The 12,728-nt window shown below is 45.0% G+C and overlaps 7 protein-coding genes across 7 annotated transcripts; 1 reads left to right on the top strand and 6 right to left on the bottom strand.

Moving 5' to 3' along the window:
• Positions 1-6: 6 nt before the first annotated feature.
• PICMEDRAFT_16886 (hypothetical protein) lies at positions 7-3,662 on the bottom strand. Its single transcript, XM_019161383.1, has one exon. The coding sequence runs from the start codon at positions 3,476-3,478 to the stop codon at positions 89-91; it is 3,390 nt and encodes a 1,129-aa protein (XP_019016692.1). The 5' UTR covers positions 3,479-3,662; the 3' UTR covers positions 7-88.
• Positions 3,663-3,705: 43 nt separating this feature from the next.
• On the bottom strand, positions 3,706-5,206 carry PICMEDRAFT_16885 (hypothetical protein). The gene has a single exon (XM_019161382.1). It carries the CDS (start codon positions 5,177-5,179, stop codon positions 3,860-3,862), a length of 1,320 nt encoding a protein of 439 aa, XP_019016691.1. The 5' UTR covers positions 5,180-5,206; the 3' UTR covers positions 3,706-3,859.
• Positions 5,207-5,427: 221 nt separating this feature from the next.
• On the bottom strand, positions 5,428-6,690 carry PICMEDRAFT_16883 (hypothetical protein). The gene is made up of 2 exons (XM_019161380.1): positions 6,445-6,690; positions 5,428-5,921 (listed from the first exon to the last, which is right to left on the bottom strand). Exons 1-2 carry the CDS (start codon positions 6,452-6,454, stop codon positions 5,503-5,505), a joined length of 429 nt encoding a protein of 142 aa, XP_019016690.1. The 5' UTR covers positions 6,455-6,690; the 3' UTR covers positions 5,428-5,502.
• An 84-nt stretch (positions 6,691-6,774) lies between these two features.
• On the bottom strand, positions 6,775-7,350 carry PICMEDRAFT_16882 (hypothetical protein). Its single transcript, XM_019161379.1, has one exon. It carries the CDS (start codon positions 7,296-7,298, stop codon positions 6,906-6,908), a length of 393 nt encoding a protein of 130 aa, XP_019016689.1. The 5' UTR covers positions 7,299-7,350; the 3' UTR covers positions 6,775-6,905.
• Positions 7,351-7,725: 375 nt separating this feature from the next.
• PICMEDRAFT_16880 (hypothetical protein) lies at positions 7,726-8,338 on the top strand. The gene is made up of 2 exons (XM_019161378.1): positions 7,726-7,781; positions 8,045-8,338. Exons 1-2 carry the CDS (start codon positions 7,776-7,778, stop codon positions 8,192-8,194), a joined length of 156 nt encoding a protein of 51 aa, XP_019016688.1. The 5' UTR covers positions 7,726-7,775; the 3' UTR covers positions 8,195-8,338.
• A 697-nt stretch (positions 8,339-9,035) lies between these two features.
• PICMEDRAFT_16878 (hypothetical protein) lies at positions 9,036-9,838 on the bottom strand. Its single transcript, XM_019161377.1, has 2 exons — positions 9,717-9,838; positions 9,036-9,557 (listed from the first exon to the last, which is right to left on the bottom strand). Exons 1-2 carry the CDS (start codon positions 9,750-9,752, stop codon positions 9,057-9,059), a joined length of 537 nt encoding a protein of 178 aa, XP_019016687.1. The 5' UTR covers positions 9,753-9,838; the 3' UTR covers positions 9,036-9,056.
• A 223-nt stretch (positions 9,839-10,061) lies between these two features.
• PICMEDRAFT_12033 (hypothetical protein) lies at positions 10,062-11,237 on the bottom strand (the record flags this gene model as incomplete). Its single annotated transcript, XM_019159872.1, has 1 exon — positions 10,062-11,237. One exon carries the CDS (start codon positions 11,235-11,237, stop codon positions 10,062-10,064), a length of 1,176 nt encoding a protein of 391 aa, XP_019016686.1.
• Positions 11,238-12,728: the final 1,491 nt, after the last annotated feature.

The raw sequence follows: 12,728 nt of genomic DNA, 5'->3' as shown, positions 1-12,728 counted from the left end.
CTGCAAGTTGCACTGTTGAGAACTTAACATAATTTTTATAACTACACTTCATACAAATACAACGTTAAATAATCGAAGCTTTCGAACATTACCAAAGTTTCGTCAGTCCATCCCAGTTACCATGCTTTCTGCGATTCCAATAACCCTTCTCTCCATGAATAAAATACCAATCGAGATCCGTAGCTCCCTTTCTGAAAAAAGCGGGAACATGAACCACTTCATTACCTTCGGAATCTTTTCGTCTCAATCTTTGATTTTCTTCTAGTCTCAGCTTCAACTCATCCGCATCATCGACAATACCATTCTCATACATTCGTTGATCAGGACGTCTTCTTGAATCAGTAGGTGCACACCCCTTATGAATTTGATCGAGATCGTTTAAACAACAGGAGAATTTTGTAAAACCATACTTTTTTTCATGTTGTGGCAATGGATCTGAAATTTGCCAGATAGTCTTACCATTACTCATCTTTATACTATTCGTCCAGGATCCGCTTGCAGACAAAGATAGCGGCTTGTCTCCATTACCATCTTTGAACACCTTCATATCAACCTTTTCTGATCTACTGCTGGTGAATCTCCCATTATCGGGTATGAAGCTGACCACACATTTGTAGCCTGTATTTGACTCGATGGTGATAGAATCTAACGGTTCTGTGTATTTTTCGCCTGTCAACGAAACAATGTTTCTCAATATAGTAGTGGGCTGATTCCACTTGTAAGACTCCTTGCTATCTCTGAAATGTAACTTTAGCGTACCATCAACAGAAATCTCAGCAGTTTTGCCGTAAAATTTTTGCTGTGGACATATTGAATGCTCAATATACCAGTCACTGGAGTCAACATGAGTTGCCATGATAAACGGTTTGTGAACCACCTTCTCTGTTACAACCCTTATATCAAGGTCAGGTCGAACAAGCTCGAATGTTTCACCGAGCAAGGGGTTAAATGGTTTCCTGATAGATCTAATTTTATCCTTATACGAGGATAAAAAGCTGATGGCGAAAGCTGATATTTTCAAAATTCTTTCACCTGTTTCAAGAGGTGAATGTATTGCATTATTGATCAGTTCACAATATTCCAAACTTTCTGTGTACTTCTGCAAAAACGACAAAGGCTCATTGGTGGAGATAGGCATAGTCATACTTGTGAGGTCTTTGCCAATACCCTTTCTCAATATCGAGATAAGAGATGGAGGCTCACATGCTGCTGGTTTTATATCTGTCCTGGAATTGTATATACCCTTGTATGGTAGGGGATAACGGTCTACGAACGGGGGTTCAGTTATATCAGGTAACACCCTTGACTCGTTGGTTGCTAGTCGAGTAGACTGTTGGCCATCATCATTATTTTCTTCATCATCTTCATCATCTTCCGTTGAGGTTGACGATGCAGCAATGCTAATGTCATCTAGTTTCTGTTCAAAAATGTTAGCGTTTAGTATATCACTTTGTATTCCTTTATCAGACACTAGATCAGCGTTATCAAACAAGTGAGTTTCGCTGTTTAACATGACAACACCGTGTTCCGTCTCATCTGCAAATTCCTGCGCATCATAAAACTCCTGTGATAGAACTGACTTTGCTTGTGTATTTGTACGACCCAAAGGAATTCTAGACTCCGACCTGTACGAATTTTCTTGCTCCATTAAGGCAGCATATTCAGCTTCCAGTTCTAAAACCTTATCTAAAATTGAATCCAAAATACCTTCGGTAACTTTTTTGTTAGATGACAAGGTAGATACCAAGGGGCCTATCAACGGGGAGCATTGAGTAGATGCAACTGACTGAGGTTGAGATTGGGACTGTGAATGAGTTTGGCTGTTGTTGTTGACTGACGCAAAACTATCACTAGAGTTCTTTCTGCTATTTCCTATGTACTGGCGAGGGGGCTCAACATCAAACGATTGTGTATCTGGGGTTGAAGGAGCAGACTGGGATCCGATTCGCTTTAATCGGAAGAGAAATGATGGCTTTCTGGTTGGCATCGAGCCTGGACTCACTGAAGAATCTTTCATCGAGCCCCTGGAAGGCTTTTTGACCAGTTTTGAGGCCGTTGGAAGCGAGCCTTGTGTTTGGAACTGTCCCTGTGAGGATGTCGATAGGTCCGAAAAAGAATCCGAATGATTTTCCTGATTTTTTGCCGTCGTGAGCGTTGGCGCCGTCGTTTTAATAACTTTGGAGTTTTCTAATCCCCTATCTTCACTCTCAATGTAGCTACTGACAGTATTTTTTAGTGACGCTAACTTTACCTCTACCACTTGAAATTGCGGATTCAATAAGTTATTCCCCTTTCTTGCTGGCCTTTCGTCGTCCTGACTACTGTAAGCAGATGCAGAGTCTTCCATCAAATTGTCAATTGTACGAGAAGTTCTTGATACCGAAGGCTGTCTGTTCACTAACTCTTTAGTCTTTTTATTTTGTTTCTTGACGAAGTTGAACGCCTCGATCCACATATCAAAATCTTTTTTGTTTGTAGCCTTAAGTATCCACTGCTCCATCCCGGAGTCCAAGTACATCATCAGTTCCGAGGGATCAGCAGAAATAACGGTTTGTGTGATCATCATATTTCCTCTGATGTTGTTGGAATCAGCATTTGAGTAGTAATAAAGGATGGAATAGGTTAGATTCAATGAAAAAAACCGTTTTGCAAAGTTTTTAGCTCTACCTTTTCTTCTTTTCTTTTTCATCAAGAAACCTTCCAGATACTGGACACCACTTATGCTAAAGATCCTCGTAGAATTCCCTCTTGCAATGCTCTTCTGTGGATCAAACTTCACTTCATTTTTAGTGGTGCTGTGTCTCCTATTTATATCATCAGTTTCAATCTTTTGCGGCCTCCGATCGCTTTTACTTTTTTCTGAAGAGGCTAGAACCAAAACGGACTGAACATCGTATTCAAACAAAACAGTCTTTGCCTTGGTCTTGGAGAACGTGTTGTCGAACACGAATGCGTATAAGCCACCTTCTTGCGTTTGAAGAATTCCCGATTTGAGTGCATCACCAGAACACCTCCCTATCCATTTCACCTTCTTCAAATGCTTGTCCAGTTTCTCCTCCAATGACATCGAACTCAAACTGCTATTGAGAAGTCTGCTGCTGCTGCTAAGACTGCTACTGCTACTATTCAAAGAATAGCTTTTTGACTGATTCAAGCCTGGCCTGGAGTCATTTTTGGTTATAGGGTCAGCCAAACTGTTTATCGGAGCGGAACTGAAAAAACGGTGAGGTATTTGATTCACTTGGTCCACATTTAAGTTTTCCAACTTCGAGCTAGAGTTAAGGAAACCAGTGGAGAATGTACTTGCATTTGCAGTAGACACATCATTAGCAGAGCTGAAATTCTGCTTCTGTTCATACACGCCTAGGTTGATTGAGTTCTTCAAAGGTCTTATCAGCCATTTGATTCTGCTGTTGGCCGGAACACTGACCCATTTCACAGTGAACGACTTCGATCTTATCTCGAAAGACTCGGCCATGTCGTTGGTGATTATGAATGTGGTGAACGAATGTATGTGTGTATGTGTGCGTTCGCTGATGTAAAACTGTGATCGTGGTTGTGTCTCTCCAATTTGATTCTGCTGGTGTTTGTCTTGTGTACTGCTGGATAGCCTGCTCGCCGGTGACGATAGCCCTACTTTCCTGGTGCAATGGCAATGATTGCTCTCGCTTCTGCACCGCAGGTGGACAGGAAACGTGCGATGGACGGGTGTCAGATTTATCAGTATGCAGGTTTGGCTACTGCAGCGCAGGAAAAAGAGAACAAAGTTCCTCGGCGCTATTTACAGATGTCTCTATTTAGTAACTATATTAGGCGCGGTGTACTGCAAAAGAGGCTTGATAGGGCCCATGGCTTAGAGCTATATCTTCTTTCTGTGCTCCAGATCTCGTCTCTGGAGGCGGATTTGTTGCTGCACGTCTTGAATAAAGACACAGGCCATGTATGTATTCCAGAGAAAGAAGAGGCTGCTGGAAAAGAAGAGTCCACTGATGAAGATGTCCGCCTTGCCGCAGAACTCTAACCTCCAGCCATTAAACAACCACAATCCCTGGGTGAGCACCCAACCGAGTAGCACCACGAGCCCTTTCCTGCCGCTAATGGTTGTTCCCACAAGTGTTTGTGGCAATAAGCACAAGAACCAGATGAAGTACTGAGATGTACAAACTTTGTTCAACATGATGAACACAAATGTCTGGATAAACATAATTTTGTACAAAATGCTGTCTCTAAAGTTCTTATCCTGCGACTGCAGTCCCTCTTTCAAACTAAGAGGTATGATGAAAAGAGTCAATGCAAGCTGTGGCAAAAATGCCCATTTTTCAAATTGGAAAGAGCCCACTTCCGCTGTCGTAGCTGAGTTCAAGTACAGGGAGATATTGTAGACGCTAAAATTATGTCTGTGATCCAACCTAATGAGGTGGTAGAAGTAAGCTTCGTCTAAGTACTCCCATCCGTAGACGTAATACATCCAGTATGTTAGTCCTGAAAAGCTTGCAAGTGCGCTTAGGGCAAACAGGAGACGTTTCTGTGTGAATGGAGCGTATAACGGTTGGTTGGCGTCCAAGTAAAGTAGGAAGGCTGGAGCGTAAATGAAAGGATATATTTTGAGATGCACACACACTCCCAACAGAAACCCAGACACAATGATGTCTGTCAGTTTCTTTCCATTATTTCTGATTAGGAAATACGCTGTGAGCAAGACAAATGAAGTTAGCAAAGACTCTGACGATCCACGCGTTGAGATTGTGATCACCATGGGGTTGAATAACCAGATCGTGGAGAGATAAGTGTAATGAGAAGGTAACGAGATCATTGAAACGTAACCAGTCACCAAATCGCATACTATGAATATGAACTTGCCGAATGAAAACCATAGTCGGTGGGTGGAATATGTTGTTGGAACCAAGATCCAGGCAAGTAGAGGTGTGTACCTATAGGTTGCACGCAAGAATGGTGATTCGTTGATTGCTACAAACTTGGCAGCATCTGTAAACACATAGTAGTCAATGTCCGTGTATGGTAATGGCATATTCTCATCCTGATAAAGTCCAAACAAAAAGAATGAAATTCTCAAAACTAGTGATACAAATAGTATTGCACTGGTGGGAACTCTAGCCAACTGAGAAGTAAAACAACCAGGCTTGTTGTCTTCATTACCCTTGACCATGGCAGGTGTCATTGGCGGTGACTTTGTCTAGCATTCGATGTGTCAGACTCTGACGTAGAAAACAGGGAGAGTGGATTAGTAGAACAGCTAACTAAAAGCCAACGCGTTGCTCGGACGAATGCACAAAAAAGTAATGCTTTTAGGTTCAATGAATGGTTTATTAATTATACATTGCTGAAAGTTTTTTATTAATGTTACTACCGCTTTATATATAGATATGAGGATACTTTATTTATAGATATGACAGTAGATTTATTTTTAAAAAATGTATTGAAGCTGATATTGAGCAGAGAAGAAAAGATTTTAAAAGTATAGGCAAATAAATTTAAAACCAATCATAATCTTCTACCTCTTCTACCACCCTTCTTTCTGGTGGAGTCAGATGGGATTGGGGTGACATCTTCGATTCTACCGATCTTCAAACCGGATCTAGCCAAAGCTCTCAAAGCGGATTGACCACCTGGACCTGGGGTCTTTGATCTGGTACCACCGGTAGCTCTTAACTTGATGTGGACAGCGGTAATACCGACTTCTTTACACTTGACGGCAACGTCTTGGGCAGCCAACATACCAGCGTATGGGGAGGATTCGTCTCTGTCGGCCTTGACCTTCATACCACCAGTTGCTCTGGCGATAGTTTCCTTACCGGATAAATCGGTAACATGGACGAAGGTGTCGTTGGTAGAAGCGTAGATGTGCGCAACACCGAACACCTCAGAGGTGCCTTGTGATTGTGGACCAAGAGTAACGTTTTCTGTGGGAAAAGGGCGGGGGGAATGAAATGTTAGTATTTGCAACATGTGATGTGATGTGATGAAAGGTGGTGTGTGTGCAAAAGCAAATGCGTCCACTGTGTCGGTCTTCAATAGCTGCAATGGGTTTCTATTCTGATTTGTCAGATCCCTGTATTCCTTGCACCAGGATAGTTCTATTTTGGGTCTTTTTTGTTGTTAGAGAATAACTCCTGGCCTTTCTTTATAGGTATTCGACGGGGGGCCTTCGTTGTAGTACAGCTAGCGGTGTGTTTTTCCAACTTGAGTGATCTTCATTTCTGCTTGCAATATCTTTCATTGGTCCCAATATATCCGTGCTTTGGATTCTGCCATGCCAGTTCGTCTAGTTCTGTCGTCGCAGGCGTTTTCAGTGGTGCCGTCCTCTTCTGAACTGTACTTGGACAACGTTTTTTCTCTCCATCATTTTGCAACTTTCCCTGCTCTTGAAGTCCGATGTAACACAGTTCTCTTGAACACTACGCCATGTAGGGGTTGTATACATACCAGTAGCCATTGTTGATGTGTGAGGAAGGTCTAATAACGCTGCTCCTTTGTTATGATGGGGTATGTTACAACCGTCCAGCAATATATGAAGGTGAATAATTTTCTTCTCGTCAGAGGCAGCGACTCTCCCACAGTGTGACAGCCAGCAGGCGCACCAGAGCCAGAACCAGAACCAGTAGGAGGAGACAGCGAGAGCGAGGAAAAAGGTTCGCCGGGAGCGAGCAAGCGGGTTTGCGTGCGGTGCGTGGGTGGGTGGCGAATGCGGAAAGACAGTCACACAGTGCACGATCGGGCGCTATAGAGGACGGTGCAGATAAGGATAAGGAATACGGGGCAGGGTGGACAGACAAGTTGGATATGAGGTCTATATTGCTGTATTAGGATTATAGAGAATACATATGTAGCAGTGGTTGGGATTTAGTGGTACATGTAGGGTGTGCAGGGCGATGCAGGAGACACGCTTAGTAAACGAAACCCAAGATCTTACCGGAAACGTGCTTTCTCTTTGCTTCTTCGTGGTCCATGATACCGGCAGAGGTGGTCATGATAACGTAACCAAATTGTCTAGCTGGCAACAAGTTGTCGGTCCATCTGTCGACGTCGTTGATCTTGACGTTGAATCTTGGCTGGATGACACCACACTTGTTCAATCTACCGTTCAACTGGATGACGATCTTGCCGGATCTGTGGTCGTCGATGTATTCGAACTCACCGATGTAGCCGTGCTTTTGCATGACGGTCAAGAACTTGATGATCACCTTGGACGATGGTCTGATCAAGACTTGTCTCTTACCAGACTTTTCAGCGTTGTTGATGGCATTGAGCGCATCTGCGAGGACGGAGGATCTGGTCATGCTGTTTGTGTTGCGGACGGTGTCTGATTCCAGAAGCTAGGCGTTTCTGTATCATCCCGTCTCTGTCCCTCATCAACACCGTCGTCTGTGAAACATGTACCCCGGTGCTTGTGAAAAAAAAACACCTAGCGCAGCGAGCATACCGTCTGCTCGCCCCGGCCCAGCTCGCTCTGGCGGTTCTTTCCTCTGGCTCTTCGCTGCCAAAGTGCGGTGTGCGGGTCTCTCAACAGGTTGACATGTATGCGGTGTGCGGGGTGGAATTTACCGCATTGGGTGCCTGCTGGCGCGGGGGTCTGGAAAATTTTCCACTGTGTGGGAGGTGGCGCAGAGGTGAGGGAGCGAGAGGGAGAGAGGAGGGAGAGAGGTTGTGCAGTTGATGTTACAGAAGAGGAGCGTGGTTGAAGATAGACTGTAGCAGAAACGGGTACGGAGTCAGAATCGGAACAAAGAAAACTCAACTTCAAGCAACAAACAAAGATGCCTGTATGTACTAGACACACCGCTGCAGACAGCGTGCAAAACGAGAGCAGGGAGACTACACAGCCATGGACACATTGAAAACATAGAATTGAATGAGCCCTCAAAGAGATGACAAGATGTTGCTGTCCCCAAGTGATGCTGTGCAGGTTGTTCTGCTCTCGAGAAACGCCTGGCTGTCTGAGGCCGTCGCAAAATGGAGTTTGCCACGACGACAGAATACTAACATTTCCACGTCCCTCTTCTGGACACTACCACACCTCTTACAGTCCCAAAAAACTTTCAGAGTTAAGCAAAAATTGGCTAAGGCTCAAAACCAAAACAGACCATTGCCACAATGGATCAGATTAAGAACCAACAACAAGATCAGATACAACGCTAAGAGAAGACACTGGAAGAGAACCAAGTTGGGTCTTTAATTGTGCCCACTTCGCTTCTGTCATCTTTCCATCTGGTTACAATATCTATCTATATAAAGAACTATGTTTAATGTCTATCTCTCTATATAGCAGTACAAGACAATCTTATTAATAGATAACACTTAATCATAGACCGACTTCCGACATGCCGCCCTGCGACAAACCCTGGCTACACAGTGGGGCCAAACCCTCATTATGGCATAACGACGACACGCGCTGCCAGCCAAAAAGGAGGGCGAGTGAGAAGGGACTATATAACAGAAAGCCATTCCTGACTTCAGTAGTGCTTTCCTTTCATTCGTACTCAAATGTGCTTGTTCCCTGGACCATCATCACAAGGTACAATGTCCACTGTGTCTTGTACCAGGGGTGATGCCTTTTAGAAGGGGCTGGTGTAGTTACACCACTCCCTCAAGTCTTTTTTTTGGACTTGGTGGAGATTGCCCCTTTTTGCAATGGCTTTTGCCATGATCGAACGGTTGGTGACCGGACTAGACACATTGGCACTCGTGCCATGTTTCTTGTGCGGTCAGTTGCGTTCTTCTCTTACAATGTCTCAAATGATGAAATTTAACCACCGCGTTAGTCAAGCTAGATAGTATCTGAATATTTTATGAGTGATACTTTTTGGGTCTTCTTTCTACTGACATAGACATTTTCTTTTGACCTGTAGTGACATATACCCCTGTAGTCGTGCACCCCTTTCGTCTTGAGCCTTGAACTTACTTCGTCTATCATACACCCTCCGCCTGCCTTTTCTTGGCAGGGGGTGAAGCTATGAAACAGGATTTTGATTCTAGTATATACGTTTACGCATGTATATATGCTGTATCCAACCCATACACGGGGGAGGTATTTCAGCTTAAACTTGTTCTTCAAACACGGTTTCGATCGGCTTCTCCATGAAACTGGCGTGCGAGAAGACACACACACAGGAGGATCCCACAAGCCACATCATGGTGCTGATTGGAGAGGCCAAAAACCCGAGAGGCAACGAAACGACCAATAATGTTGTGTACAATTGTGAGGTTGTGATCGTTCCAATAGGCAAGACCAAGTCTTCACCTTGCAATCTGCTGATGGCAAACATACCTCCTACAACCAGGGCGATGACAAACATCAACAAGGCGTTGGTGACCAAGGCGTATATGGAGAGAAGCAAAACTATGCATACGTAGTTGGATTGGTAGTAGTTTAGGTTGTATGTGACCCGCTGTTGGAGCTCACTGAAGTTGGATGGCTTGGAGAAATGACGAACATCAAAGAATTCCTGTGGTGGACGCAACGTTGCAAACTTTCCCTTCACCGATTGGAGGTTCTCCTTGATCTTATCTAAGCTCAATTGCTCACTGATGCTGTTAACCTGAACGACGAAAAGAATACCCGGAAGCGTTTTCACACGGGAAATCGTTGGTTAGTATTCTGCAGCTAAAGATGGCGTCGACTAACACGATTCAAGCCAAACTGATCGTTAAGGGAGAACAAAGAAACATTAAATAGTCTCTTGTCGGTGTGAACTTACATCGAAGGAGGAAAGTGTGGAAATCAGGTTGCTCATGATATCTAGCAACTGTGTATCTGTTTATACTTTTAAGATCTGATTAGTAGTAGAGCTCAGTACCTGCACCTGCTCTGGCACCGTCGCCATCACCTTCATCGACTCCATTAACACATCAACAACTCTCCCTCACAGGCCCCCGAACGACACGTAAACCGAGGAAAAGCCTCCCGCGCAGAGGCTGACTCAATATGGCTGTTACTATTATTACTATTGTTACCGTCACTTCTCGGTCCAGCCGATTTGTTCAACCACCGCCCGATCTGCCGGCCTCTCTATATACAAGTTATAAGCCCCCACTCCGTGTGGCTAGCTCTGAGCCACCTCAATCTGTACAAACTCGCCGTTGGAGCGGTGCCAGATTCCGTCAAGCTCGAATCCTTGTTCGCAGCCCATGGCGAACACGCCAGGCTTTATCACGGTTTCCTGTGCCCCAGTGTCCGTTGGCTGCTTATACTCCTCGTAACCACTCTCCAACTCAGAGCATTCAAAAACGAGTTTGCTGTTGCCGGATACAACGGGAGACTCCACGTGGTGCTTGGCGGTGTCTTTGTCGTAGTAAAATAGCTTCACGTCTCTAAATCCGGTGGTGCCGACAATGGGGTCGACAGCAAGAAATGCTTGTTTCTCCCCCCAGCCAAGGCCCCCGACAATCAACTTGTAATATTCTTGGAGACAAGGTCTTGTCGGATCTTCTGTTTCGTTGTCGTATAGCTTGAAGTAAAGGTCTTTTTTTGAGCTCATCACTATCGAGTTGTCAGTGAGGTACCCAGAAGCACTTTGGTTATTTATGCTCTTGATGAGGTTTCCTTCAAAATCGGTGATGGTAAAAAGCTCTTCGTCGGCGCCTTCTTCTACGGCTTCGACGAGTGGGATCTCCGTCAACCGATTGGCATACTCGATGTTCTGCACTGCGGAGAAGTTGTCAAGGTTGACATCAACGGTCACGTTCGCAAGGTTGTACCAGTCGTATGACTCCTTCCCAATGTAGAAGCAAGTACTGTTTTCTCCATTTTCAAATAGGGTGTTCGCCAGTCTGACCTTTGAATTTAGTCCGAGATTGGTGAGATTGATCTGGAACAAGGTCTGCTCCTTGGTGTCTTTCCAAGACTTGTCGAACTTGATTGGATCCACGCTGAGTGGCTCGACTTTCTTTTTGATTCTTTCGTTTCTCTCCTCAATGGTTTCATGATGGGTGACTCTGAATGGAGTTTCAAGCCATAGTTCGGAATAGGCGTTTCTTGAGTCGGCTATGGAATCGACGCACACCACTAGGATCTGGCTGATGCCTGTGTTCGTGGCCTGCTTGTCGATCACGTTGCTCACTATATTGTTCAGCTGTGGCGGCGTGGTCAACAAGATCAAAGACTTGTGGTTGGGGTTTGGTTGCGCAATCTCTATTCCACCGGCATTGAGAGTCGTTTTCGTGTACAGTGATCTTTTGAGCAGGAAAGCGGGCTTTACCCATCTGTTGAACCTGAGCATTTTGAGAGATCACGGCAATATTTGGTTAACTCTACAGACACAGGCAAGCAAAGTTTGCGTTAGAGATCGAGCGGGTAGGAGGAGGGGTAAAAAAAGGCACCGGTTTCAATTTGTCTGCGTTCACTTTGCTCACAGCCTCCCATTTTTAGGATCTCGTCAGAAGGCTTGTAGTTCATGGCGCAACTTGGACCTCTCCGGCTGGGTTACATTGAAGACCTAGATTTATAGTTTACGTAGATACGTATATAGATATTTAAATTTATATATTAATTAAAATTATAAGTTTATAATAATAAAAACAAATTGAGCAAATAATCTATTTAAGCTTCTTCTTTGGTCTCAATTGGTTGGAGTGACCACACTTTCTCTTTCTACAGTTGGTAGCTCTTGGTGGTAATCTAGCGTAACACTTTCTGCAAATGGACTTTTCACAGTTGTATTTGGAAGCTAAAGCCTTTAAGGATGGTTCAATGATACCACCTCTCAATCTCAAGACCAAGTGAAGAGTGGATTCTTTTTGGATGTTGTAGTCGGACAAAGTTCTACCATCTTCTAATTGCTTACCGGCAAAGATAAGTCTTTGCTGGTCAGGTGGGATACCTTCCTTATCTTGGATCTTTTGCTTGACATTATCGATAGTGTCAGAAGATTCGACTTCCAAGGTAATGGTCTTACCAGTTAAGGTCTTGACAAAAATTTGCATCTTGACTGTGGTTAGAGAAAAAAATAAGGTGGACGAATGTTAGAATGGTGTTCTGGAACGGGTGCAGAACTCTGCAGAGGAAAAACCTAGGAAAGGACAGAGGCAGAAGAAAAACTCATGGCAAGAAAAACTGTGGGTGTCCCCGCCAGCTGGCCGAGAGAGGTCCTAGTGGGGGGGTGCACGCCTGCAGTGGTGCATCCTGAAAATTTTAGCCATGCCTATGGCCAGCGTACTGTCAAGCGTGATGCTCTTTGCGTGCCGCTACGACGGGATGGCCTGTGTGTCTGCGTCAAACGGGTTTCGTTTCTGCGCCACAAACATCGTCTGCGGTGCTGTCGTCCTGTCGCCGTCTTCTTCTGGTGCCGGCTGGCTTTTTCCAATGGACGTCGGGCTGATTTTTCAGTGCCTACTTTCTCTGTCTGTCTGTCTGTCTGAGCTATTCTTCTTTCGCCTGAGGCGTGCTCTGGGTGCTGTACATACCGTTTGACTGTGATGTGAACCTCTTGTGGAGAGAGAAACAGGGAGACACAGGGCTAATACGCTGCCTCGGTCCAGGAGATGCTTGTGGACTGAAACATCGCTGCCATTTCACCCCTATGTCGCCATACTGACTGAGACCCAGACTGCCAGACCCCTCTCCTCTCCCGGCCTGCCTGCCCTGACGCAGGCAGGAGGCACTCCCGGGCCGCACCTGTCTCGCCGTGACTCGCTCTGCGTCGCTTCTGGAAAGCTGCCCGCGCAGACCGCACAAGCCCTGCCTGCACGCACGTGCTTAAAAAACTCTTCCA

Source organism: Pichia membranifaciens (assembly GCF_001661235.1).
Source record: "Pichia membranifaciens NRRL Y-2026 unplaced genomic scaffold PICMEscaffold_4, whole genome shotgun sequence".
In the NCBI taxonomy this organism is placed as follows: Eukaryota; Fungi; Ascomycota; class Pichiomycetes; order Pichiales; family Pichiaceae; genus Pichia; species Pichia membranifaciens.
The sequence above is the reverse complement of the archived record's forward strand: the minus strand, read 5'-3'. Positions and strand labels throughout refer to the sequence as shown.